Source organism: Barbatula barbatula (assembly GCF_947034865.1).
Source record: "Barbatula barbatula genome assembly, chromosome: 9".
Taxonomy (NCBI): Eukaryota; Metazoa; Chordata; class Actinopteri; order Cypriniformes; family Nemacheilidae; genus Barbatula; species Barbatula barbatula.
The window spans coordinates 8155263-8181205 of record NC_136772.1 but is presented as its reverse complement, the minus strand read 5'-3'; the positions used below and the strand labels follow the sequence as shown (position 1 = coordinate 8181205).

The 25943-nt window shown below is 38.9% G+C and overlaps 2 protein-coding genes across 13 annotated transcripts; both read left to right on the top strand.

Moving 5' to 3' along the window:
• Nucleotides 1-1731, top strand: cfap97d2 (CFAP97 domain containing 2; the record flags this gene model as incomplete). The annotated part of the gene is made up of 5 exons (XM_079464818.1): nt 1-96; nt 425-505; nt 763-881; nt 1029-1206; nt 1366-1731. The coding sequence occupies 5 exons, from the start codon at nt 1-3 to the stop codon at nt 1543-1545; spliced, it is 654 nt and encodes a 217-aa protein (XP_079320944.1). The 3' UTR covers nt 1546-1731.
• A 292-nt stretch (nt 1732-2023) lies between these two features.
• pikfyve (phosphoinositide kinase, FYVE finger containing) lies at nt 2024-25450 on the top strand. 12 transcript variants are annotated; one of them, XM_079463689.1, is made up of 44 exons: nt 2024-2153; nt 3793-3980; nt 6214-6261; nt 6468-6626; nt 7345-7356; nt 9885-9994; nt 10088-10259; nt 10637-10844; nt 11436-11462; nt 12240-12329; nt 12426-12564; nt 12741-12898; nt 12974-13085; nt 13398-13545; nt 13627-13791; nt 14533-14595; nt 14839-14968; nt 15534-15714; nt 16189-16263; nt 16349-16456; nt 16579-16719; nt 16868-16994; nt 17739-18931; nt 19018-19118; nt 19242-19313; nt 19812-19983; nt 20091-20269; nt 20378-20491; nt 20570-20678; nt 20755-20909; nt 20995-21091; nt 21184-21244; nt 21331-21471; nt 21556-21676; nt 21781-21876; nt 21957-22040; nt 22488-22582; nt 22694-22753; nt 22838-23014; nt 23092-23195; nt 23565-23693; nt 23807-24068; nt 24654-24728; nt 25011-25450. In XM_079463689.1, the coding sequence occupies exons 2-44, from the start codon at nt 3803-3805 to the stop codon at nt 25124-25126; spliced, it is 6264 nt and encodes a 2087-aa protein (XP_079319815.1). In that variant the 5' UTR covers nt 2024-2153; nt 3793-3802; the 3' UTR covers nt 25127-25450. The 12 variants fall into 12 exon arrangements, with proteins under 12 accessions (XP_079319815.1, XP_079319808.1, XP_079319811.1 ...); XM_079463682.1 differs by having other exon boundaries at nt 13627-13842; XM_079463685.1 differs by lacking the exon at nt 6214-6261.
• The last annotated feature ends 493 nt before the right edge of the window (nt 25451-25943 follow it).

Genomic DNA, 25943 nt, shown 5'->3' with positions numbered 1-25943 from the left:
ATGCAGCATCAAGCTTACCAACCAATTCTACCCAGTGTCAACAAATATCTGCAGTACAAATGGGACAAAAGCTGCTACGAGACGCACAGGAAAAAGGTAAAACGGTGAATGGGTGAGCTATTTTGGAAATGGTATCATTAAGTGTTATGCAGTGTTTTGTTTAGAAGTACTGTGTTAATACCATGATGCGGGAGACATGCTGTTTGTCAAGATACTGCAACATGGTACTCCCACAGTACATTTGGTGAGCAAAAGTTATGATATGTAATATTTTACATATATACGTTTCATTTAATTTACTCAAAGTAAACCAAGTGCTGCTTGGTAAGTAGTGTTTCAACATGTTTAGTTTCAAAAATAGTATTTTACTGGTTTTGTAGTTATAGCCGCATCATTGTTAACTTCTGTATATTAATATTATTAGGTTAAATCTGCAAAACCAACTATTACCACAACTCCACCGAAGACCTACAACCACTTGATTGTCAAACTAAAGAAACAACAGGTAGGAGCGCGGAACTATCTTATATTGACCACTAGATGTCGACTTTTCCATCACACAACGTCAGAAGCATATTGACCTGTTAAAGATCCAAGTTCACCCAAATAGGAAAATTCTGTCATCGTGTACTCACCCTCCTGTTATTTCATCATCATCATCCACTATGTCATCATTTACTCACCCTCATGTTATTTCAAACAAGAGGATAAGTTCATTTTTCATCATACTGAAACCGTCTTTCCATCACCTGTTATAAACAGTTGGAAGAAGAACGCCTTTCAAGAATCGAAAGGGAAAATCATATGCTCTTGGACAAAATGTCCCATATAATGCAGACCGCCGGGGGAGTTGACTGCAAAAATGACTATGTAAAAAAAAGGTGGGTCAGACTTGAATCTAAACAGCAATACACACTATTACAATGAGTAATGATGGTGTTCAGTAATGTAATTATGTATAAACATCATTTATATAATATTTTAGATATGTCACAATAAACAAACACACTGTTTGGCTTCTGTTTCAGTCTTGGCGGGGCAAAAAGACAGCTGGAGCTGCTGCACATTACTAAAGAGAACGAGAGAATACTACAGCGCTTGTCCACATGTAGGCCACAATATAACACTCAAGACTGGCACAACCAGTGGCTTAAAAACAACGAGTTTATGAAAAATATATCAAGATACCCAGGCCAATACACCCATGTGAGCATGACGGTACTAAAACAAAGCGCAAAATTGAATACATTTCTGTTTGTCCAATGCATTCAGTTTTTGTGATTTTTATATACACGTATCTATTAAGGCATATTTATGGATACAGAATTCTTACTTAAACACTTTTTTATCCATGTGTTTTCAAAGGGATCCTTCTTGCCACCAATTTCTTCAGCTAGGCATGGGACAGTAGTTCACGACAAAGTTAAGAACAAAAACATTACAAGACATGTGGATGAAGACTCTGCTGGTATGCTGAATGGAAAAGAGGACTCTGATAAGGAGAGAAAATCTAAAGTCAAAGTTACATGTGAAGATGAAGATTAAATTCCTGCACCGCATAATGTAACTATTTGACTCATCAGCTCAAGACATCTATATATTTTCTATCGGTTTAGGAAACTAATACCACACATGTCTATTGAATGGATTCATGTCAATGCTGTGGACGTTTACCTATAAGATGATATAAATAAAATAATAATACTAACCACTAGGGTTGCCTGTACTGCCACAACTGTCTGTGTGTGATTCATTATTGTACATAGTTCACTTCTGGATTCACATTCTGTCTATTTATATGTAGAAGTTCTTGGATCTTAACTGGTTCTTTAGGAAGAATAAATGTAACCTATAAGCATTATAAATATGCACCTTCATTATATATTTATTTTTACTTATTCAAATAGTTGTATAGTAGTGGGTTTACGAACAGTAGGCCGAATTGAATCTATCATTAAGTTTAAATCGATGCGTTATGCCTGATTTTGAGCATTGCGATCACAACACTGATCGATGTCTCTGTACTCGATTCAGTGGGTCTGATCAAGTCGCCGAACATCACAAGGGTGGAATTAGCTCAAATGTAACTATTTAAGGATTAATGTTATATTTACACAGCTGAAATTGACATGGTGTAGAAAACGACGCCACAGGTACATGTTAACATTATGTTATGCTTTGATAGTAGATTTATGCTTTAATGAAACAGCATTAGTTTAGCTAGCTTTGCTAACTTTATTATGGCATCTGATGGATGAAACAGGAAACAAGACGTTTATTTTTGGAAATAGCGAAGATATAATCTGTCCCGTTTTAACATTGGCGGATCGGACTGTGTCTAGATTAGCTATGTAGCACGTGAAGTAGAAAGATGATTTCAAATAAACAACTGTCTAAAATAAATGTGTTTTTATTTTTACCGCGTTCGTAATAGCAATAAATAAACGGGATGCATTCTTACCATCGCTCGTAACATGAGCTAATCATGGATATGATAAAATACGTAAACCGCAGCGGAGTGCGAATATACGCATTTTACTATGGCGAAGGCCTTCTTTAAACGCTATTGACGTAGCGGGAGTGTCGGTTTACCTGATTGGATGACACGTAGGTGATCATCAACCGACCAATTGGCAAACTAAATGTTTGCCTCGTGAATATGCAATAAGTAACCTGATTGGACTCTCTTACTGGTTACGTCAGTCTAAGCTAATTAAATCAACATCAGGCCTTCGGCATAGTTGGCAGTCTAGTCACATGATCACACGATGTACTGAAACGCATGCTTTCTTTCCGGCGTTTTTATCCTTACATCTGTTTTTATATCAATTAATCCCAAAGCGTTTAAGTAACCGTTATTGTATTATTGTTGCAATGAAACTACATCAGATAAAGTATGTACAGTGGAGTATTTATGGTGCTTTAAAATCCAAATAATAAACTTCAGATTGACTTCAAGTTTGTTTATATGAGTTTAGATGGTTAATTTTCACAGCAATAGTAACATGATGTTATAAACATGATAAGCGGTTAATCAAATTTTCATACAAATCTCCATTAACTGACTGTTTGAATTAATATCACATTGTCCTGATGTCCTCTTTTTTTAAGGAGGAACTAGTCTTAACAGTCTTGTGATCTTATTACGTCTTCAAGTTTTGTTCTGTAGTCAGCAGACTTAAGAATCACATGTCTTATTTAGTTGTGTATTAATTTATTAGGATCATATCCTGTAATTGACATGAATGGCTTTCCTATTAACTGCTTTGCGCTTGTTTTCATTTTAAATCTACACTTTGAAGATAATATTTAGCCATGATAAATACAGACGTTTTGTAGAACTATGAATAGTTGTGCATACTGTGCAGAGGCACAAAATATCACCATGTTTAACTGTATAGCTAGAAGCAGGCACACTTGAGATCTGCACACGCTGAATTCACCGTAAAACAGCAGATTGCTATGCAAATCCTAGTCCAGGCTCTTGTCCTGTACAGACTGGACTATTGCAATGCGCTACTGGCTGGACTTCCAGCTTGCACAACCAAACCTCTGTTGATGATCCAGAATGCAATTTTTGTAAATGAGCACAGATAAAAAAGAATGCAGATTTCCAGTCATGTGTTCCTGTTTGCCCCTTAACAAAATGCAAGTCTTGAATTTAACGTGTTTCATATTGTAGAGGAGAATGATCATTCTCTATACAATATAAGCAGAGCAAAAGCAGTATACGTTTCCACAACACCATTGTTCTCCACACTCATCTGTAGTTTGGTTTGGATTGCTCTACAGGGGCAGTGGCATGGCTGCCGAAGACAAACCTTCCCTCTCGTCTAGGATGGACTGTAGCTCCGAGCCGACGCTCTCTCCCACCAGTCCTTCCCATCTAACACAGTTCAAACCTCTGACCCCAGAGCAAGATGAGCCACCCCTGCGCTCTGCCTACAGCTCCTTCGTCAGTCTGTTCCGCTTCAACAAAGGTGAAGTACAGTTATTTATATTTCACACATAATCCACATATGTACTGGTAATGCGTTCGTCTTTATTCGCTAGTTTTGAATCATGAAGTTTGTTTCAGAAGTTCATTGTTTGTTTGTTTTTCAGTCGAGCAAACATCTATTCATGGATGTCATTCTCCATTGCAGTTGTTTGCTTTGAATGTACTACATTTTAATGGATCGATATTGGGAGCATTAAATTCTTTTAATGGACTGCTTGGGTTCATGCACATCAAACCTTACATAAAGCATAACCATTATTTTCTAAAACACATGAGGACTCTAAACAAGGCACTTTATTATATTTTCTTTTACTTGTCTGTGAGGGAAAATTAAACTTTTTTTCTGGAATAAAAGTTATGTGGTTATGTCATAGAGATTCAGGATTTCTAGAGATTATGGAAAGGGGAAGAGCCATGTGTTAGCTTCAAGATTCCTGTCTTTATATATCTTCATAAAGTATTAAAAGAACGTTCTCACTAGCAGGGTTGTAGTACAAAAATAAAATGTTGCTTATTCAATCTAATCTAGTTAGGACAAAGTATCTCACAGAAGGGATTATACCCCTCACATTTGAGTAAATATTGAATTATGTCTTTTCATGTGACAACAAGAAAGAAAGACACTTTGCTACAATGTAAAGTAGTGAGTGTACAGTTTGTATAACAGTGTAAATTTGCTGTCCCCTCAAAATAACTCAACACACAGCCATTAAACCGCTGGCAACAAAAGTGAGTACAAGTGAGTAAGTGAAAATGTCCAAATTGGGCCCAAAGTGTCAATATTTTGTGTGGCTACCATTATTATCCTTCTTGGGCATGGAGTTCACCAGAGCTTCACATGTCTTCCACTCCTCCATGATGACATCACAGAGCTGGTGGACGTTAGAGACCTTGCACTCCTCCACCTTCCGTTTGATGATGCCCCACAGATGCTCAATAGGGTTTAGGTCTGCAGACATGCTTGGCCAGCCCATCATCTTTACCCTCAGCTTCTTTAGCAAGGCAGTGGTCGTCTTGGAGGTGTGTTTGAGGTGTTGGAATACTGCCCTGCGCCTAGTCTCCGAAGGGAGGAGATCATGTGCTGCTTCAGTATGTCACATTACATGTTGCCATTCATGGTTCCCTCAATGAACTGTACCCCCCATGCAGCCCCAGACCATGACACTCCCACCAGCATGCTGGACTGTAGGAAAGACATACTTGTCTTTGTACTGCTTGCCACTATCTGAATAATAGATGACTTAAATAAGCTTAACTTGGTCTCATCAGACCACAGGACATGGTTCCATTAATCCTTGTCCTTAGTCTGCTTGTCTTCAGCAAACGGTTTGCAGGTTTTCTTGGGCATCATCTTTAGAAGAGGCTTTCTTCTAGAACGAAAGCCATGCAGACCAATTTGATACAGTGTGCGGCGAATGGACTGAGCACTGACAGGCTGACCCCCCCACCCCTTCAACCTCTGCAGCACTGCTGGACGCACTCATACGTCTATTTCCCAAAGACAACCTCTGGATATGATGCTGAGCACGTGCACTCAACTTCTTTGGTCGGCCATGGCCTGTTCTTAGTGGAACCTGTCCAGTTAAACCGCTGCATGGTCTTGGCCACCGTGCTACAGCTCCGTTACAGGGTCTTGGCAATCTTCTTATAGCCTAGGCCATCTTTATGTAGCGCAACAATTATTTTTTTCAGAACCTCATGAGATGGCATGCTTAACTTCCAGTGACCAGTATGAGAGAGTGAGAGCGATAACACCAAATTTAACACACCTGCTCACCATTCAGACCTGCGACCTTGTAACACTAATGAATCACATGACACCAAGGAGGGAAAATGGCGAAAATTGGGCACAATTTGGACATTTTCAGTTAGGGGTGTACTCACTTTTGTTGCCAACGGTTTAGACATTAATGGCTGTGTGTTGAGTTATTTTGAGGGGACAGAAAATGTACACTGTTATTCAAGCTGTACACTCACTTCTTTACATTGAAGCAAAGTGTCATTTCTTCAGTGATGTCACATGAAAAGCTTCATAAAATGTTTACTACTGCAGGGTGTACTTACTTCTGTGATATACTGTAAAACTGTTACTCCAGACTGTTTACATCTGAACCAATTATTTCTATTAAAACTGTGTTTTAATTGTGAATATCTCTGCAAAAAGGACATTCCTAGTAATCAAATCTCTAACATCTCCCTTTTATCCCTTTTAGAAAAAACAGGTGCAAACATTGCACCGTCAAAAAAGCTTGCTAAACTTGGTAAGTCTAGCTTTTGTACAGAAGTAAAAGTCAAGCAAGCCGAAAACTAAAAATAAAATAAAATGATTTAGGGAAAAGCTCCAAAAATGAAACGTCAACACGCTGCAAACTATTGAAATCAGCAAATCCCCACAGCATTTAATATCCTCACCGTTTTGACCAAGACAGAGTTTTTCTATTGATCTTCTATTGGTTTTAATGTTCAGAGGAAGGACGGCCTCCTTCAATAGCAGAGAAAAGTCAGTCGGCTTCATCATCACCGCAGGGGCAGCGACGCAACTGGTCAAGTCCCTCCCATTCCATACATGGCACTGAAACGCACAGGAAACATTCTGAACTTTTCAGAAGAACATCTACTGCGTCAGGTATTAACAACATATACATTGCTTTTTTTGTTTGTTCGTTTTTTCTGCTGTCCACAATGTATTTTGTGTTATATAGAAGGAAAGAATATGCAAATATGAATACTTTGTTAAAAATCAAAAGAAAATTAATGCCATTATGTATTTACATTTTGACAATATAAGAGGTAGTATTATATCATTAACCTTTTTAGATGAAATATGACCAGACGTGTTCTTGACTAATTAGAAAATTATTTTCTAGAGGAAAATCCACAAAATCATTATTATCATCGTCTTTGTTAGTTTCTCTGAATTCTGCAATATATAATCTTTCTAGAGTTCTCACAGTGTTATCATTGTTGTATTTGATTGATGATTGATGATTGATCACTGTGACTGTGGGTTATCATCACTAGATAACAGTGATTCTGAGGCTAGACTCATAGACCTGATATGATCTGTAGAACGGCACTGGTCATTTACCGTGACCAATGAAAGTTAAACAGGCACGCAGGCGATACCATTTTCTGGTCACTTACTAAGTAAATTGTTTACTGTATTTAACAGTAAATCTAACAAACTACAATTTATCAGTTGTTATTTTGTTTATGGAAGCTCCAACAAGATGATTAGAAGCCAATCATTTTGTGAGTCATGGTTGCATTTCACCTTTACTTCCAATAACAGAGTTTGGGTATCAAAATTTGAATTGTGTGTATATTTTCCCTTCTTTTCACAGTGAACTGGGAAGGTGAGGATTTATAATTTATCTTATATTTTATAATGTTTTATGAGGCTCCGAAGTGAAATGAGATGTACCGCCATGGCTTTACATTAACCACATTTGTTGCATGTGAAAGGGTGTGTTGAAAGGTGGGGTCGCCTGAAGTGAGCTGAACATTTCTGGTCATGAGCTTTATAAATGCATATGCTTATATTCATTAATTGCTCATCATGCAAATCATAATTTCACAAACATTTGTGATTATGTGCTGTTTTATGATATTGTCTAGAGCAGATGTTCTCAATGTGGGGTCTGGGGACCCCTGGGGGTTTGCAGTCTATAGCTAGGGGGTCCGATAAATAATTTGTGTCCCATGCTATTGCATAATAAGGCGGGAATGCGCACGGTATTCTTTTGAGCTACAGGCAGTGAAAATGTTTGATTTTGGTTGAATTTTCGGTTGTCATAAAATGAAGTGCTGAAAAGTGCATCTGAGATCTTGTCAGTTTCAATGTCAAACAATAAAAGAAAGTTGAACATAAACAGTGAGGGAAATAAATATTTGATCCCCTCCTGATTTTGTATGTTTGCCTGCTTACAAAGAAATTGAGGGTATATACTTTTTATGGTAGGTGACAGAGAACTGTTAGAGGAAGAATTTTAAAAAAGGAATCATGAGAAAACTTTTATATATAGGTTATAAATTGATTTGCATTTCAGTCAGTGAAATAAGTAGTTGTGGTGGAGAGGTTGAAATGAAAGATACAGATTCTGTTGGCAGGCATCTTTTATATACATAACAAGCTGACATAGGAGTACTTTCTTAAAGTGACAGGACTAATCTGGGCTCCATATAGGCACATAACCAATCTGTGGACCCTTCATTTCTTTGTTAGCAGGGAAACTTAGAAAATCAGCAGGGGATCAAATAATTATTTCCTCCACTGAATATTTTCATATAGATATTGGTTTTCACTTGGTGTGTGCCAAATCTATTTATTGCCAATGATTTTAATGTATGGTTGTTGTGATTTTGTTTTTGAGAACTTCAAAGAACTGTACTTAAAAAAACTTGTTAGTAAAAATATCAGAAATATTCAGAATATTGAAAATTGCATGTAAACGGGATTGACGAGATTTGCTCATGTCATGTGAACAATGTGAAGTCCTTACTTAGTGTATCGGAAATAATCACATTAATGGTGCGCATGTAAACATTGATTTACAATTAAGCAGTCGGTGGCATCTGTGTTTGTCTGTGTGTGAACCCAACAAACAACATGACACATAAAATATTAAAAAACAGCATCTTTTAGCACTAGAACCGATCTATCAGTTTCAAACGATCTCCAAATCCAGTGTTATAGCCGCTGTTTATATAACCTTTCTCACCGGAATGCAGTGAACAAACAAACACAGCTGAACTTTGCGAACGCAGTACTCTCTCTCTCCTGCTCCAGCTGGTTGACGTGTGCGCATTATCCATCTCTCGCTCTCCTGCTCCAGCTGGTTGACGTGTGCACATTATCCATCTCCCGCTCTCCTGGTTTACGCGTGGGCATGCTCTTTCTTCACGCTCCGGCGGGTTGACGTGTGGGTCTAGAAAAATTATGATGCTGGAAAAAAACTTTCGAAACCTATATGGCTGGGGACAGTATCGAGCACAGAAATCATTTTTTCATTCGTCCAACTCATTTTTTGACAAGTTGACCATGTCAAGTATAAGAAGACAGCATGTTTAATATTGTAAAGAAGTCGGAATGCATGAAACACTGTTGCACATCCCCTTTAACATTGCTTGTTGGTAAGTAATATTGACACTAGCTTCATGTCATAAACTTTGGGAGAAGAACAGAAGTAGAATCAACACAAAAAATAACTTACACTTGGCTTAGGACATTTCCTATCTTGTCATTACATTGAGAAAAGAAATAAAGATGGTGACATCTAATGGCTGTGAGAAGGTATTTACGTAAAAAAAAGTATCACAACATTCTAGTTGCTTTTGTCTTCAAAACCAACCCATAGTGAGCCCAACTCAAGCCAGGATTTAGCCAAACTAATGCATGGCTTTTTGTTTTATACACTTTGACACAAGACTGGACAAAAGCGAAGCCAGGACTAAGCCAGATGGGCCACATTTAAGCCAGTTTCGGCCTAGAGTTTGCTGCTATCTAGGGTGTAGCTCTGTCTTTTGTTTTCAGTTTGCAACAATTCATACATCAATTTGAAGGTTTAAATAGAGCTTGCTATACATTATAAAATTGTGCTGTTTTATAAGAACACTTAAATCGCCTAAAGAAATTGTTTTGAAAGCACATAAGTGGAATTAAAATGATTCAAGACATATGTTTTTATTTATCACCATGAAATGTCTGAAGTATTTAAAACAATACACGTACTTCAGTAATAGTGCAAAATGTGGTTAACATATGCTAAACGCTTTGACTTTGGTTATGGTTTCGAATGAGCGTGTGTGCGGTGTTTTCCCCTGCATCTTTTGAGTAGTATTTTGAATACTGTAAGGGTGCTTTTGTGCGTTTTTGAATTCATAGAAGGTCGGCGGAAATCAGAAGCTCCTCTGGGCAGCCACGACCCCCGAACGGCCGTTCAACTTCGCACGGCCCTCAAGAGACTCAAGGAGATAATGGAAGGAAAAAGTCAGGTAAGGATTTCCTGATTATCGTAGGAGCATCCCCTAAAACATGCAAGAGCATACGTAGTAGCTGTAGATGTAAATCCTGCCTTTGTGTCCCAGGACAGTGATCTAAAGCAGTACTGGATGCCGGACAGCCAGTGTAAAGAGTGCTACGACTGCAACGAGAAGTTCACGACGTTCAGACGCCGTCACCACTGTCGACTGTGCGGCCAGATCTTCTGCAGCCGTTGCTGCAACCAGGAAATTCCTGGCAAGTTCATGGGCTACACGGGTGAGTGCTGTGTTGGGGTGTTCTGTAGGGAGATGCTGGGTATGTGGACGTGGCCCCTTTAAAGAGGCTTTTATCAAGGAAAAGTCAGGTGATGTCAAGGACAGTCCCGGGATAGTTGGAGCAACTGTCAGATGTAAGACCGCCTCTAGCATGCTGCTTATGTTTGCAGTGATTTTTGCCTGTTTTGGGGTGGGTTTAAGTGTGATATTTTAGTCTAACTAGCGTGATTTACTTACCCTCATTCATCATTGGCCACAATAGTTGATTTGATTGGCTGATGAACACCACACTATTCTGTATGAACGTAAATGCAACACAACATTGTTGCCATAGGTGGTATATTCTAACTTCATTTCTGATTTCCCCACATACTGCAGGTGATTTGCGAGCGTGTACGTACTGTCGGAAGATAGCGCTGAGCTATGCCCACTCGGCTGACTCCAGCTCTATCGGGGAGGACCTGAGCGCTCTGTCGGACTCGCCCTGCTCCGTGTGCGTGCTGGAGCCCACCGAGCCACGCACTCCTGTGGGGGGTCGTAAAGCCAGCCGGAACATCTTTCTGGAAGAGGACTTGGCCTGGCAAAGGTGAAACAAGGGGGTGGGAAATAAAAACATATTATTAGCTATGCCATGGTTTGTGCTCACTTGACCTTATCCCTATGGTGTTTCTCTTCTCTGTTTTAACTCACTTTTCTTTCCATGATCATTGCTCCTTTATCTCTTTCATATGGAGGATCTGCCCTCCATGCTCCATTTTTAAAGTATGAAGGATCTACCTGATGACTTAGGATTTACTTCTGCATCTCATTTAAAGGCAACATAGAAGCAAACAGAATAGAAGCCAATAGCATGGGGAACATGTGTTTGGAGATATTTCTTAATTTTTGTTTTGTTTTTTAAGGTTTATGTAGGTAGTGACAAATTGTACTTTAAGATAATCATTGTTTACTCTTTAACAACGCATTTATCTTTTTGCCATTTATTTTACCTTTTTATTTGGCTGTGCTTTCTTGCATGTTTGTTTAGTTGTAGTAACTGAGGGAAACTAGTGCTTAAAACAGTCCGAATGCTATTGTGATGCAAATAGACTTCAGCTCTCTTCTCATCTGGCTCCATCTTCCATGTGTTGTCTTTGTCAATGCTCATCTTTTCTCCTTTCTCTCTCTCCATGCATAGAAAAAATTCCATTGGGATGAGGAAGAAGTGAGTTTTTAGTGTTTGTTATTTTGCATGATGTCCTAGTGAAGACCTTCTTACTGCTCTTCAGTGTGACAGTGTGTTATTCGAGCTGAAATGTCATTTATGAACATAGCATTTCAAAATAAGAAACTTTTGCTTTGAATATTTGTGTGCGTGTGTGTTCCCACAAGGATTGTAAAACCTAATAGGGGTGTAGCGATTCGCTCAGCTCATGGTTTGATACTATACTGGGTTAACAATAATTGCGAACGCATTACGATATTTGCAGAATTTTTTTAAAAATCAGAAACTGTCACTCAAATGACAGATTTTCCCCAAAACATTAACAATTTTAGTAACATTTGTTATTTTGTTAAGTAATTGACCCAATTCATGGTTCAACCATCTTCATGTAAATGAATACAAATGGAATAGTTCTGTCACAGAAAAATAAAACTGAATTTGAACATAAAAATATAAAATTTAATTTAAAAATATATTGCAATAGTTTTGTATGTTTTTGTATTGCAATATGCGATACTCCGATATATTGTTACACCCCTAAAACCTAAGATCACCTACATTGTGGGGGCCAGTCAGCGGTCCCCATACAGGAAAATGGATTAAAACATACAAAATTATTTTTATTAGAAAATGTAAAAACGCTCAAAGGTTTCTGCGAGGATAAGGTTTAGGGGTATAGAATAGAAAATATGAAAAGGTCAGTACAAAAACAACAGAAGTCTATGGCAAGTCCCCACAAATATACTAAAGCAAAACGTGTGTTTGTGATCAATGTAGTTTGGTTCATCAGGAGTCTCAGAACAGTGGACTCAATTCCCAGCTTTCAGCAGTCCAGGAGGATATGGGTAAATCACCAGCCAGGCGGAGGTGATTATGGTTATCTTGACCAAAGATCACTTGTATTTGTTTATGCTTATGTTTGTAACTGATGAATGTAATACTCTGTTTATTTTGCACCTGAAGGTCAGCTAGTGTGACCAACCTGTCTTTGGACCGTTCTGGCTCATCTATGGTCCCCGCCTACGAGACTTCAGTTAGCCCACAGAACAGCAGAGCTATGCTGAAAACAGACCACAGTGAAGAGGAGAGAAAGATTCTTTTGGTAAGACATATTTTTTGCTCAAGTGTCAAAAGGTTCCACCTTAACTTTTTACAACTTTTATAGTGCCCCACATCACAAAACTAACGCTTGAATGCTGTACATAGATTTCTAAATGGCACTTTGAACCCTTAAAGGGTCTTTGAAAGGTCGCTTCGATTAAATCATTTGTCTCCAAGGATTCTTCTCAACTTAAAGATCTATGGAAAAAGATTTGTCATAACAGTACCGGGATGGAGTTCCAGGACCATCGATACTGGCTGCGTACTTACCCTAATTGCATTGTGGGTAAAGAGTTGGTCAACTGGCTCCTGCGAAATGGCACCATTTCAAATAGGTAGGAACTTTTTGTTTTGTAAAACTATGAATTGTACATTATGAGTTTTTTATACTTTCCCATCTGCCTGAAAAGGGCTCAGGCCATAGCCATTGGACAGGCTTTGGTAGAAGGACGCTGGCTTGACTGCGTCACTCATCACGATCAGATCTTCCGTGATGAATATGCACTCTATCGCCCCCTACAGGTGAGAGTATATGTTCCATGTCAGGTTTATATTTGGGAAACATGCAAGTTTTGTGTCAGAGAAAATATGCTTGATAAAGATTAGGTGGATATTACATTGATAATAATATAGCTATATTACTGAATATTAATTAGAATATGGATAAGAGCATAAGAAACAAAGCTGTTGTTCAGCCAAGCCATGTCCCTCAGACAAATATATAATATATTATTTATTCTTTGGAAATGTTAAATCTCTCGTGAAAAATAATTTTTATAAGACGTAATTGATTTGTCATTATATCAGTGTGGTGACTGTTTTGTTGGCTTTCAGAGCACAGAGTTCTCAGAAACTCCCTCTCCAGACAGTGACAGCGTGAATTCCCTGGAGGGACACTCTGAACCATCGTGGTTTAAAGACATCAAGTTTGACGACAGTGACACCGAGCAGCTAGCGGACGAAACTGACTATGTCACACCGAGTAAGTGTCTCGCAACTGTTGACATTCTATATCAGACAGTGCTTCATTTTGTCCTTCATTCACCGACGTACAATTTCACAGACTCTTCCAGTCCGAGCAAGAGAACATCGGTCAGCAGTTTCCATTCTGCGGTGGATAGTGACTCAGCCTCCATCAATCTGAACATGGAGCAGGACAATGTCAACTTCCACATCAAGAAGCAGGCCAAGTACCCACATGTGCCTCCTTATCCAGCCGAGCAAAAAAGTATGGAGCCTCACGACCCGTTCACCCCAGAACACGACATCCATGCACCAAGTGAGGAGAGGCGGAGAGGCCTGTTGGCCATCCTGGTTTGCCTCTGTCTGCTTTAAAAGCAGCACTAACTCACTTGCTTTATTATGAATAGAGACCCTAAAACACCATCCTTACCATAAAATATTGTTTTAATGAACACAAACTCTAAACCCTCATGCTTTGAATGTTGGATTGGATTTATGTGCATGTTTGCATGTCTCTAAACTAACAACACAAATCTTAAAAGATATCATATTCAATTTTCCTAGTTTCCCCATTAAAAAAAAAGACTGTACAGAACCTCTAAGACACAACATTCCTAGTCCAACTCGCACCAATACATAGTTAATAATGTATAAATAAGCAGTTCATAATACATCGCCAGCTATGCCAGATAATCCTGCATGCTTGAATTTCTGCTTTTCAGTTTCACATTACTTCCTCCACAATTTAGCAATTAATATCATTTGAAGGTATTGTGTTGTTTCCGTTCTCATACTGCTGGTACATCATGGTTGCCTCTCAGTAGAAAAACAGCTTTACTGACTTCCACTTCCTCAAAAAAGCATTCTAGTCGAAACCAATTCATTGTCATGCTGTCATGCATTAAACTGTGGCATGGGCTCACTCTGGCATTTACTCTGTTAACCTTATAGAGTTCAATGTCTTCACATGAATGTTCTTTCTCAAGTGAAATCTCTCTATCTACAGTGGAAGTCCTGCTTTCTGAAGATGGAGGTCAGCACATATCCATCAGTGATGCTTTCATTCAAGGTACGTGTCCTTCAGGATCTTTAGTGCTGTTAAGTGCAGTTTAAACTACTATCTGGTAAGTAGATGGAATGAAAATAAAGGGTTTTGTGGGAACAGTTTCATCATGAAGCTGTGAGAAAGGCCATACATGCTGTCTTTAAGTAACAGAAAGAAATGAAGCTAGCAATCGGTCATGAATATTATACATGTATTTCATTTTTTAACCTTCGAGCTGCAAATTGCTAACCAGTTTCTCCTTCGTAGAGTCTTTGTTTAATCGGAGGGTGGAAGAGAAGGCTAAAGAGATGCTGTTCACTCCTCTCGGCTGGCATCACAGCTCCCTGGACCAGCTGCGTGAAGAAAACGGAGAAAAGAAAGCCATGGAGCGATTACTGTGAGCCATTGTGACAACTGGTCATAACTCATGACCTTTATCAACTTGTGACTTATTAACAATTCAAAGCAAAATGCTTCTGATCAAATGATGAATCACATGATCGTTTAAATAGACGGTTGCAAAGCAACAACATAAGGGACGTTACTGCGCATGCACGCGTTTTGGACTGCCCTTAACTTCCGGTACACATTTGCAAATAATAGAGTGCCTGTAGATTATTTCTGATAACAAGCAAAAGAAACCGAGAAGAACTGTTACTTTGCTAAACCTGCCTCTCCAATATTTTAAATTTAGACCGCGATACCAAGCTCAACCACTAGATTTCAATGTCCCATGTGGTTTCTTTAAGTGCGACAAAACTACAGGACCCATTCAACAAATTGTTTCTTTAATCAAATTAACATACAACAAAATTCAACTATTTGTTTATTCAATAAAAAAGTTATACAATAAAATAATAATATAAATGAATATTAACATAAATTAGACCGATAAACAAACACAGACGGGAAGTGAACTGCAGTCCAGGCAGTATTGAAACTGCATCATTCCTTTTCTTCAGGTCTGCCAATCACAGCCACATGATGGCGCTTTTGCAGCAGCTGCTATACAGCGAGTCACTGTCTCTCTCCTGGCGTGACATCATCGTACCTGTGGTGAGACAGGTGGTTCAGACGGTGCGACCGGATGTACGCAGTTGTGATGATGACATGGATATCCGTCAACTGGTCCATATCAAAAAGGTGAGGGAAACAATCAATTTGCTGTTTACCTTCTGAAACGTTGTATCTCCGTATTTCATGTTTTACATTTTTTGCAACAAATCATTATTATTAGTCGCCGTTTATGTTTGTCACTGTTTTTGCAAATATCTAACCAATAAAAAGTATTAAAAAGTGTCAACTTTGACAACACAATATTTGAAAAGTACAGTGTTGGTTTTATGCGAATTTGGACACACGAGTTTCTCGAAGGACAGCGTTGGAATATTCATTCACAATTAATGCTTAAAGGCTTTTAGTTAATATCTGCTTAATTTAAAGAAATATTTCACCCAAATATGAAAATTCTATAATAATCTATTCACCTCAAACGACTTTGTTTTTTTTCAGTTGAACACAAGGAATTTTTTTATCTAGATGAAAAGTTTTTTTATAGGATCTTTCAAGTCTATGAAGACTATACACTTGGTTGTTGTTGTTTTCTTTCAAATAAAGATTCCAGGAGGAAAGAAGTTTGACTCTGCTGTAGTGAACGGTTTCGTTTGCTCAAAGAATATTGCACACAAAAAGGTTTGTATTGATCAGACATTATGCTATACTGTGGAACATGTGATTTATGCTATTTGTGTTGACGGTGACTGAACTCCAATAACAGATGAATCCCTACATCAAAAATCCCAAGATCCTCTTGCTCAAATGCTCCATTGAGTATCTTTACAGAGAAGAGAGTAAACTGAGCTGCATAGACCCAATCGTTTTACAGGTAAAGGCCATTCCTCTCACTCCTTATTGCCTATATATCACTGGAAATGTTGAAGAGTCAGCTAATGATATTCAGATTTATTTGAAAAGCTGCAAGAACCATTTAAAATTCACTCTTCATAGGAGCATGAGTTTCTGAAGAATTACGTTCAGAGGATTGCTGACTTGCGCCCCAACCTGGTGCTGGTGGAGAAGACCGTTTCCCGGATTGCCCAGGACATGCTACTGGAGCACGGAATTACACTCGTGATTAACGTCAAATCTGTTAGTACCGTCTTAAAGATATTCTTTAATCCTCGAGCTCCTCTTTTGTCAGACATTCCATACATTTTAATGTTTCACATTTGAATCCTATTGCTGTAATGGCTTGTTTGTGGATGTTTCAAATCAAATCTCTCTTCAACGATCACAGCAAGTCCTGGACCGCGTGAGTCGAATGACTCAGGGAGATTTGGTCATTTCGATGGACCAGCTTCTGACAAAACCTCGCTTGGGGACCTGCCACAAGTTTTATCTACATTCCTTCGAGCTGGCAAACGGTGAGATTTCATCTTCATTTGTCAAGTGTCACTGTTTTTTTATTATCAAAAGTAGTCAATGGGACAGCTCACCCAAATTCTGTCTTCATTTACTCACCCTCCAAATCTGTGTAACGTTCTATGTGCTGATGAACACAGAGAAAGATATTTGTAAGAATGCTTGTAACCAAACAGTTCTTGGACCCCATTGACAACCATAGTAGGACAAATTGCTTTATACATTTCTTTGTTTTGTTGAACACGAAAGAAGATATTTTGAAGAATATAGGAAACCAAGCAGTTCTGTGGCACTTTTGACTACCATTGTATTTTTTCCTGCTATGGTAGTCAATGGTGTCCAAGAACTGTTTGGTTACAAGCATTCTTACAAATATCTTTCTCTTTGTTCATCAGAAACTGTGTTTATGTTTCAAAACGCACTTTGTTTACACTAGCGGTTTCAAGGATTTTCAGTAAGACTATAAAGTTGCAAAAGCCATTTAAAATAGTTACATAGTCGGACACAGAACATAGTCGTCCACCATCTTGCCTTGGGCTGAATGCATTGCGTAATGCAGTTGCTTATAAATGTTGCTGCACAGCTATTGTGGGCAAAAAAAACGAAATAATATGGAAACATTTATATTGTCTTATGTGTTGTGACTTCGCATCGCTTTAATACACGTTTTGTTCATTCTTGACACTGTCCCACGTTTTTAGTTCTAAATGATTTGTAAAATTCACTTGATTCGTTCCGTTTAACAGATGAGCTAAAGAGCCTGTTGTTTTTCGAGGGCTGTCCTCCTCACCTGGGCTGCACCATCAAGCTCCGTGGCGCATCCGTGTATGAGCTGGCACGTGTGAAAGAGATCATCATTTTTATGGTGTGTGTAGCTTACCATTCCCAGCTGGAGATCTCCTTCCTCATGGATGAATTTGCTATGCCCCCCAGCCTTGCTGAGAGTTCTTCCTTCCCGTGCCTGCTGGAAAGCACCACTTTGGAAGAAGAAGAAGAGACGGTTAGAGGAAGAGATAGTCTGGATAATGATAGTTATACACTGGAGAACCTCATTTTGGCATCACAAGCGGACTTTGAGCCAGGGCTCCAGGAGGTTATCAAAGCCCACAGCAGGCAGCACTCCGTCTCAGAATCTTCTCAGAAAGATCGAGAAAGCCCCAGGTTTAATAAAGATGGGTCAGTTACTTCCTTCTCTGGAGGAGAGGAGGAGATGATGAAGACCTCCACGCCTGTTTCCTCTTCAAACGTTCTCCAGCCAGTGTCGCCACCTTTCTTAATGTCAGGTGAGGAGATAAACAAAGAGCTGGAGGAAACTCTGGTGCATCGTGAGAGCACCGGCTCAGACACTTCCCTTCCACCTATACGGCTCTTCAGAGACCCATTGCAGGACGACACAGATTTGTTCGTGACAGAACAAGTGGCTTCTTCAGATGATCATCTCAAGTCTATCTCGGCCTTATTCAAACAGGAACTGAAAGACATTATCCTCTGCATTTCGCCGTTTATTACCTTTCGGGAGCCGTATTTGCTCATGCCACCTGGACTGCGTTGTCCTAGTCGGGATTATTTCCCGGACCAGGTTTTCTTTTCTCCACTTTTGAATAAAGACTCTAAGGAGCTGGGTGACCGACGCAAGAGACAGCTGCTTAAAGAATCCAGCTCGGGTTCTGTGAGCCTAAACAATGGGACTGTCTCGCACCAACGGACCCTACAGATCTTACCCTCCCACAAACTTACAAGCACCCGTATAATAGAGCAACTGGGCAGCAGTCAGAATCTGGCACGCATGCTGGCCGACTACCGTGCGCAAGGAGGACGCATTCGGCAAAGGGAAGGAACGCAGTTCCGTGAAGCTCCGCCCAGTAAGGCACCAGTAAAGGCAGACAGTGAAGAGGATACTAAAGGGGCGGGACAGAATGAAATGACATGGGCTAATAAGGTGAGGGTTTTTAGCACTTTTAATGAATTATTAATATACATCAAGTAGTCGTAAACATGTTCGTTTGTATTGTTTTTATATGTCAGCTGGACTGTTTAAATCCCATCAACCATCAGCGACTCTGTGTGCTGTTTAGTAGCTCATCAGCACAATCTAGCAACGCACCCAACCCTTGCGTCAGCCCCTGGTAAGCCCCAACAGACTTGCATTGTTTCCATATTTTTCTCGTTTTTAACGAAGTAATAAGTTGTATTGCTGACTGTTTTTTCTGTAAATACAAACCGGAAGTTTGTCTGATTTGTATTTCCAGGATTGTAACAATGGAGTTTTATGGGAAGAATGATTTGACACTTGGTGTGTTTTTGGAGAGATACTGTTTTAGGTAATATATTAATACACATTTTTTGGTGGTTGTTTTACTAAACAATGTTAAATACTTCATAGTTCTTATAGTGGGGTTGAACGATATTGAAGAAAAATGTGATTCTTGCATAATAATTTGGTATTAAATGTGCTTTAAGTTCTAAAGTAATATAAATATACCATATACATATTTATATAGCTGTTTTTCAGGAAATAAAAACCTGTACATTTTTAATGGTTAAATACCGTGTAGTCAAAGTTGACAAGCACGTTTTTATACTTTTTATTGGTTAGATATTTTTGCAAAACCCAGTGACAAACATAAAGGGAGCCTAATAATATTTTAATTTAAGGCAAAATGTAAAAATCACAAAATATGGAGATGAGAGGTTTCAGAAGGACAGCAGCGATATGTTAACCTCAGTTCTTATATATATATAGCTTGGACAGTCCTAATATTATGATAATGATGTAATATCATCTGTTCTGTTTGTGTTGTGTTATGGTACCGGTTCAGACCCTCATACCAGTGCCCAAGCATGTACTGTGAGACTCCCATGGTTCATCACATCCGGCGTTTCGTACATGGCACTGGCTGTGTTCAGATCGTTCTAAAAGAGCTGGATTCACCTGTCCCCGGCTATCAACACACAATCCTCAACTACTCCTGGTGCCGCATCTGCAAACAGGTAACTGTCTAGACATATTTGATCGGTAATTGACAATCTTTATTGATAATCTCAGAATAATCTTGTATGTGAACTAGCATTCATATGAGTTTCTGTTTTGATTTCAGGTGACTCCAGTGGTTCCTTTATCTAATGACTCCTGGTCAATGTCCTTCGCCAAGTATCTAGAACTGCGTTTCTATGGGCACCAGTACACCCGTCGGGCCAACGCTGAGCCATGCGGCCACTCCATCCATAAAGACTACCACCAGTATTTCTCCTACAATCAGATGGTGGCTTCCTTCAGGTGTGTATCCACGATATGCCTCACACGTGTTTGAATTTGCTGTATTTGTGTGTCTCTAGGTGTTTTTTCATGGAGTGATCCAATAGTATTCATCCTTTTTATGTGTAGCTACATCGGCGTGAGGCTATTCGAGATCTGTCTGCCTCCTCCAAAGATCATCATTAGGAACCAGGGACCCTCCAAAGCCAACTTGCAACAGGACCTCAAAGACTTCTCCCAAAAGTGAGATTCCTTGCCAAAACTCTCTTGCCCAACATTATGTGCACTACATAAACTATCTTCACTTCTTATCTTTTGAAGGGTGACGCAAGTATATCTGGCCATAGATGACCGTCTCACGTCCTTAAAAACAGATACCTTCAGCAAAACCAGAGAGGAAAAGATGGAGGACATGTTTGCACAGAAAGATGTAGGTCTTTTGGCATTCTCATTCAAGTGTGTTGTTGTAAAAACCAGTTACTCTAATGCATGTTTGTCTGTTAAAGATGGAGGAATCTGAGCTCCGTGGCTGGATCGAGAAGCTCCAGGGGCGACTGCAGAACAGCACCATGGACTCGCCCCAACAACTTCAGGCTGTTCTGGAGTCAGTGGTGATCAAAAAGCAGAGTTTGTGTGAGACACTACAGTCGTGGAACAACAGGTGAGGTCTCCATTCATATCGTTAGAAAGAGGAGACTAAACATCTGCCAGAAGAACAATACAAACATGTTTTATTTAATCTCTAGACTTCAAGACTTGTTCCAGCAGGAAAAAGGTAGGAAGCGTATGTCTGTTCCTCCCAGTCCTGGCAGACACAGACAAGCTACATCAGATGAGAGTAAGGTCAGTAAAAATGCACAGATTTATACCTAGAGAGAATAAAAAAGATATCAAATATTGGGCTTAGGTAGGTGTGTTTTGTTTTTAAATTCTAGACCAGTGCTTTGGAGTCCTCTCCTCGTAACCCCTCTCCTGTGGTCCCAAATGGAGATAAAGGTGAGTTTATTGCTTCAGCTCACCTGAAAACGTTTCCTTTTACTCTGAATTGATGCTCAGTCATTAAACTTTCTTCCGACTGGCAGAGGACCGTCATCTCAACACGTTCCCATCAAGCTCAGGTTCATCCTCACTACTGCAGCTCCCGTCTCCCGCCGAACCCGTTTCAGACCTCGTCACGAGCGGACCGTCTTTTCCCGATCAGGATTCTGTCAGCATCACGGAGGGTAGGACAAATCTGACCTTCACAGCTCCTACTTTTGTAACATCAAGCTGACTTTTCACCTTTATCTGCTGTTCCTTTTACTTAGATATGTTTGACGGTCATTTACTTGGTTCCAATGACAGTCAAGTTAAAGAAAAGTCCACCATGAAAACCATCCTTGCCAACCTGTTACCTGGCAACAGCTACAATACCATACCTTTTCCTTTGTAAGGCTGTTTTGATATTAGTGGTTACAATTATCGATCCTGAATGTATTTCTTCAGTCAATAGCTCTTATTTCTTTTCACGATACATATTTTCTGTATGTTAGTGATCCAGACAAGCATTACTTGATGTATGAGCATGAGAGGGTTCCTATCGCCGTGTGTGAGAGAGAGCCCAGCTCCATCATTGCTTTTGCCCTCAGGTAATGCTTCTTGAGTTTGAATTTATTCTACATTTTATACTGATTCTGTATTTTGTAATGATTCCACATCTGTTATGCAGCTGTAAGGAGTATAAAACCGCTCTTGAAGAGCTCCCCAAGATGACAGCAAAGCCAGGAGTCGACGACACATCTCAAACCTATAGGTACAGGCAGTTCCCTATATCCTTAGCCATACAGTCTTATGTATTATGGGTCAGTGTAAGGATTATAAGGATTTTCGACATGCCAATTTTAAAATACAAATAAATGTGGTGTACACATAAATAAATATGTTAATTTAGTGATGTTTTTTCAGTATTCATAGAATATATTTTAGTATTTAAATGATAGAAACAAAAAGTATTTTCATTTCTTTGAGTTGTGGTTAGTAATCATCTCATATTTGTATAATTTGTCATTTTATATAACCAAGTTATTTAGCCTGAAAATCCTATACAACTGATATAACACATTCACTTAAGCATAATGTATCAGAGATTCATATTTCAGCCACAAAAATGGGAGACATTTGTAATGCAATTATTGATATTATTGGTCGCACAGTTAAACGTCATTGACCCAAAATCGGACTTCCTTTGTGTTGTTTGTAGTGCTGGAGAAAGTAGAGTTAAGAACAGTCCAGCCAAATCCAGTGAGGGAAGCACATCACAGCTGGGCCGCAGCAGCATAGACACTGATCCACTCAGTAAGACATCGATTCTGTTTGTTAGTCTGACCATAGCTTGCCAATACTCTAAGTCATGACTTAATATGGAATTGTTTAAGAAAGATGCTGACCGTGGGATGTGTTTTGCAGAGGAACCTGAAAGCGGAGACAAACAAAAGAAGCAGATGGGAAATCCACACATTGAGCTACGTGAGGATTACACTCACATGAGCGATCATATTATTCCTTTTTATAGGTCAAAAGCTGTGTTCAATTTGAAATCTTTTCGTACAGAATTCTCAGACGCGAATGCAAAGTTCTACTGTCGGATCTACTATGCAGAGGAGTTTCATAAGATGCGAGAGGAGATTATGGAGAGCTCAAAGGAAGACTTCGTGCGTTCACTGTCTCACTGTGTTAACTGGCAGGCTCGTGGGGGGAAGTCCGGGGCGGTTTTCTACGCTACTGAAGGTGTGACATGACCCAAGTTGTTACGTTAAGAAATGATTTTAGTTATGGTAGTAGATAACTCCGTGGTCTCTCCTTAGATGATCGGTTTATTCTAAAGCAGATGCCCAGATTGGAGGTCCAGTCCTTTTTAGACTTTGCACCCCATTATTTCACTTACATCACAGGAGCGGTCCAACACAAGGTAACATGCCAATAAGCAAAGAGCTTTTTTTGTTTGAGCTTAAATAATATAAAGCACACTACAGTGAGCTATATGTATACTATTTGTATAGACGGTCTCATTGGACGGCCCAAGGTTAACTTCCGGTCTGTTTTTGGTTATAATATAACGATTTATTTTGTATTTAATTTATATTAATATATATTAACATTTTATTGTATATTATTTGTATTAGATTCATTTAAATCTACACTAGAATTATTGATTCTATGCAGAGGTCTGCCGGAAGTAACGTTTTGGCCACATAACGTTTGTCTGTGTTGTTGCCCCTGAAACGGTCTATACTATTTAATGTTTACATTAAATTAACTTGTTTTGCATGATGCACAGCGGCCCACAGCCCTTGCTAAGATTCTAGGCGTGTACCGCATCGGCTACAAGAATTCCCAGAACAACACAGAGAAGAAACTGGACCTGTTGGTGATGGAGAACCTTTTCTACGGGCGAAAGATGGCACAGGTTTATTCAAAGCTGTTTAACTAAACGGATAAATAGGGTTTCTGAAATACTGTAACAGGCTCATTTTTACTGCCCACATTCTGTCTTATGATCTTCTGTTTTTGATGATGCAGGTGTTCGATCTGAAGGGATCTCTAAGAAACAGGAACGTAAAGACAGAACATGGAAAGGAGAGCTGTGAGGTTGTGCTTCTAGATGAGAACCTCCTGAAGCTCGTCCACGATAATCCACTTTACATCCGCTCCCACTGCAAGGCCATCCTGCGGGCTGCTATTTTGAGTGACGCTCACTTCCTGTCAAGCCACCTTATCATCGATTATTCCCTGCTGGTGGGCCGTGACGATGCCACGGATGAACTGGTTGTGGGCATCATAGGTAAGAACCCCCATAACTCGCATATCATTTAAAAAAATAATTCCGGTCAAAGGTTTTTGGACACTTGTGCGTTCATTTTTTTTTCACCTAAAAATAAGAACCTAAGAATAATCTCATCAAAATTATGAAATAAAAGAAAGGTGAGTATATAGGAATTATGTTGTACTGTAACTAAAAATAAATTAAAACAATAACATCTTCAGTGTAGCCACCTTTTGAATAGAATTTGCAGAAATATTTTCTTGTCATTTTATGAAGCAGCTTCTTGAAGTCTCACCCTGACAATATTAAAGGAGTTTCCATACAGTATATTCTGTGCTCTTATTGACTGTTCTTTCTTCATTATTCAGGGAAAGTCATCCATTTCAAAAACATGTTTATTAACAAAAATGTTAGGAAAAAACGTATGTTTGCAAAATTATACTAAACTAATTTCAGACATTAAAGCATACTTTTAAATAATGAGAAACAATTATAGACGTGAGAAACAATTTACTCGTGTCCAAAAGTTTTTGACCTGTAGTGTAGATATGGGAATTTGGTTTTGAAGGGTCCCACAACTTAATATTTTGTGATTTTTTTAAGATTACATCCGGACTTTCACATGGGATAAAAAGTTGGAAATGGTGGTCAAATCAACAGGGATTCTTGGAGGTCAAGGTACAATTACAATTCAACCAACTAAAAATCGATAATGACTATAAAGGAATATAAATTTCCAAAACATACTGTACATCCAAAACTATTCTCGTTGTTTTTTTAACAATTGTTCTAAATAAAATACTAAGTAAATACGGATGTGGTTGGATTTAAGGGTATTTTTAGCAGTGCTTTTTTTAGCCTGAATAAAAGTTGGTTTTTGAATCCAAACCCTGGACATGAAAGTATCTTTTTTTAATCTATTTTCATCGTCTCTTCAACGTCATCTTCCTTCAATGACAGGTAAAATGCCCACAGTGGTGTCCCCAGAGCTCTACCGAGCACGTTTCTGTGAGGCAATGGACAAATATTTCCTCATGGTCCCTGATCATTGGACGGGTCTCGGGCTAAACTGCTGATGGTGAGATGGCAACAGCTGGAGATAATGCTGCTCTCTCGTGTTTCTCAGTGTTACAGTAGAACTCGGGAAAACAAAAACCCTGTTTCAGTGCCCATACTGTCCATAATAGTATCAGATGCAGGTATTTATAGTGAGATCAACTGAACTGCACTGAGGTACCAAGGAGACGCACTGAAAGAGACAAAAGTGAAACTGATGATCTACAAAATTCTAACATGGCTTTTGTTTATAACATATTATCCTGAACTGTGGACAATGTAAAAGTTTGTCATTAATGTACAGAGATGTTAAAGATTATTAAAGATTTATTAATATTGCTGAGAGGTTGTGTAAGATTTGACTGAATCAAAAAAATCAGTTATGCATGAATCGTATACAATATATTTTTTTAATTGGAGAAATGAAAGTACCTGCATTTGACTTCTCCATGATATAACTCTTAAAGGGACAGTTCACCCAAAAATGATCAATCGTCATTAACTCACCCTTAGATTATACCAAACCTGTATAAATTGCTTTGTTGTGCTGAACGTAAAAGGAAGATTTTTGGAAGAATGTCAGTAACCAAGCAGATCTTATCCCCCATTTACTGCCATCGTAGGGAAAATAAATACTATGGGAATCAATGGAGGGTGAGATCTGTTTGGTTACTGACATTCTTCCAAAAATCTTCCTTAGTGAATAGGAAAATGTAATCATTTTTACAGGTCTGGAACAATCTGACGTGAGTAAATGATGAGAGAATTAAAATGTATTGGTTAACTATCCCTTTAAGCTTGGCCTTTCTCTTTATTTCCATAAATTGAAGGTATAAC